We start from the raw sequence: 3,216 nt of genomic DNA, 5'->3' as shown, positions 1-3,216 counted from the left end.
CATTCCTTTAATTTTAGTCTCAATAATACCTAATTTCTGCTTTTCTAACTCAAACATTAGGGATAATTTCCTATAAATTAGGTTTATTGACCATCAATTCCAAAAATAACTGTAAAACTAAAGTCAATAAGTTAGTGTTTTACGTAGTAAAAAAAGTGACAAACATTGAAAAAAGGGACAAAACCGTAAGAAAAAGTTAAAAACATTGATAAAAAGCGTCAACAAAAGTGTAATTTTCACTTTTGACGGGAAGACGACACGAGGGTTGAACTGCAATTATATATATTTTTTTATTAGTCTTAATTTTCAGTAATACTTTAACCCTCACATCTGACCATGAAGTATTTTATTTGAATACTAGGTGTGTGTATTTTGGTCGAGTGGATTTTTCTTTCAATGTTGAACCTCAACGTTGAACCCTGACATAAAGGATCAGAGTATTTCTTTCACACACTCCTGTTGAGAATCCACTACTGAGCCAAAAGGACACACACACACACACACACACACACACACACACACACACACACCCACACACACACACACACACTGGCAGCATATGACTCACTGTAAAAACGCCTACATGTGTAGTTTTCTGTTCGCATGCGTCTCGATTGCCCGCTGTCCTACATCCTCGCCAACGCCACGCCAGCTGTCCGCTGTCTGAGAGGACGTCGTTTTAGTTTTAATTCTATTAATTTATTTGACAGGGACAGTGAAGATGAATCAACATCGGTGTAAATAACCCAAAATTAGCCAAAAGGCTGTTTATCATCCGTTGTCCCTGAACACATCTTACAATTATCTCCCTAAAAAACAACAATGAGAAGATTACAGTCAACAATACAAATATAAAAAGCTGTTAAACAGATATAACTCTTTAAATTTTGTTGATAAACACAGTGTACACATGCTGCACAGACATCAAAAATAAATAAATAATAAGATATTGTGTCAATAGAGACACAAGTTAGCATATTCTTATTAACCCCAAATAATCCTGCTGTGGAGCTTCAGTGATAACACAGTGAACAGACAGATTAAAATGAGATTAACACATAAACTGATGTTAATTAAATGCTGTTCAGATGTGCGACCTTCCCTTTAACCCTTCTGTTGTCCTCGGGTCAAATCTGACCCCTTTAATAAATAGGAATATATAAGAAATATGAGTTTCTTTTTAACCAAATTACAATAAAAACCCTCTTTATAAATACAACTGATCACTTTTATTCCTCTGATTTTAACTATTAGTCAAAATAACTCATAATTTCTGCTTTTTTAAGTCAAATATTAGGTATAATTCTATATAAATGAGGGTTATTGACCATGAATTCCAAAAGTAGTAAAACTAGTAAAGTGGAGGTTGTGAAAACTTCAAAAAGTCTGAAAAAGGGACAAAAATGTCCAATTTTGGTCAGTTTTTGACCCGGGAGACAACACAAGGGTCAAATATTATATTCATTGTTTAGACACAATTATCCATGTCATGTCCTCAAATATATATATATATATATATATATATACACACACACATATATATATACACACACACATATATATATATATATATATATATATATATATATATACTTGCATTGGGTCTTTTTCGGAATAATGGCATAAATTGCATTAATTTTCTGTATGACCTTAATTGTCTAATTGTTTGTCCAACTCCTGAACTATTATTTGTCTTTTTTGACATTATTATTGTTTTTTGTTATCAATTTATGGGGCAAATATGAAAATAAGTACACTGAAAAAACAAAACAAAAAAAACGTTCATATTCAAAACCAAACTTTATTTCTTTTCAAGTCGTGTAACACACGGTTCATTCAGCACGAACTGAAACATGAAATACTGAAAGTGTAACTTCATCATAATGATAATAATAATAATAATAATAATCAGCCATAACATGGCAACACAAGCAACACCAGACGCCTCTCAGCTCCGGCATTTTTAACTTTCTGATCAACAAATAGATCAATAACTAATCTCAGGTTAATATAAATATAAATATAAAAACAAATGTTAAGGGCCTCAGATTAAATAGATTCTTAATAAATAGAAGTATAACATGTAAAGGTTGCTGGTATTAAAGGTGATAAATACGATGACATGTAAAGGTTGCTGGTATTAAAGGTGATAAATACGATGACATGTAAAGGTTGCTGGTATTAAAGGTGATAAATATGATGACATGTAAAGGTTGCTGGTATTAAAGGTGATAAATACGATGACATGTAAAGGTTGCTGGTATTAAAGGTGATAAATATGATGACATGTAAAGGTTGCTGGTATTAAAGGTGATAAATATGATGACATGTAAAGGTTGCTGGTATTAAAGGTGATAAATATGATGAGTTGTTAGCGGTGCGTTCAGGGACACGTGGAGGTGTCAGTTAGCGGCGGCGGCGGCGGCGCGTCTGGACTGGATGCAGAAGTCCTGCAGGTACATGAACAGGATGTCGATCTCCCCCACCGCTTTGTTGATCCCTCGCTCGCCCCCCATCTGCAACATAGACCGCATCAGACTCACATCAGAAACACATCAGACTCACATCAGACTCACATAGACTCACATCAGAAACACATCAGACTCACATAGACTCACATAGACTCACATAGACTCACATAGACTCACATAGACTCACATAGACTCACATCAGACTCACATAGACTCACATAGACTCACATCAGACTCTCATAGACTCACATCAGACTCACATCAGACTCACATAGACTCACATAGACTCATATCAGAAACACATCAGACTCACATCAGACTCACATAGACTCACATAGACTCACATAGACTCACATCAGACTCTCATAGACTCACATCAGACTCACATCAGACTCTCATAGACTCACATCAGACTCACATCAGACTCACATCAGACTCACATCAGACTCACATTGACTCACATCAGACTCACATCAGACTCACATCAGACTCACATCAGACTCACATCAGACTCACATCAGACTCACATAGACTCACATAGACTCACATCAGACTCACATCAGACTCACATCAGAAACAGAGACACACACACGGACCAATCACAGGACGCCATAGGCCGGATTTATGCAACCTCATCCCATTAATGCATGTTACTAACTCAACTTCCTCCCTTTCCTGGAGTCTTGTGCTCTCTCGCCTCTCTCCTCTCTCTTCCTCCTTCTCTCCATCTGCATGCAACCTCATG

At 36.0% G+C, this 3,216-nt stretch overlaps 1 protein-coding gene across 1 annotated transcript in view; it reads right to left on the bottom strand.

Moving 5' to 3' along the window:
* Positions 1-1,787: 1,787 nt before the first annotated feature.
* il22 (interleukin 22) overlaps positions 1,788-3,216 on the bottom strand; it is a 5,521-nt gene continuing 4,092 nt past the window's right edge. Inside the window, exons 6-7 of the mRNA XM_034863142.1 lie at positions 2,330-2,516; positions 1,788-2,083 (exon numbers count right to left, since the gene is read on the bottom strand). Of these exons, the coding sequence (XP_034719033.1) occupies positions 2,403-2,516 (114 nt within the window). The 3' untranslated portion in view covers positions 1,788-2,083; positions 2,330-2,402. The remainder of the gene's footprint in view (positions 2,084-2,329; positions 2,517-3,216) is intronic.

Source organism: Etheostoma cragini, chromosome 23 (assembly GCF_013103735.1).
Source record: "Etheostoma cragini isolate CJK2018 chromosome 23, CSU_Ecrag_1.0, whole genome shotgun sequence".
Lineage (NCBI taxonomy): Eukaryota > Metazoa > Chordata > Actinopteri > Perciformes > Percidae > Etheostoma > Etheostoma cragini.
This window is presented reverse-complemented; position numbering and strand designations above follow the sequence as displayed.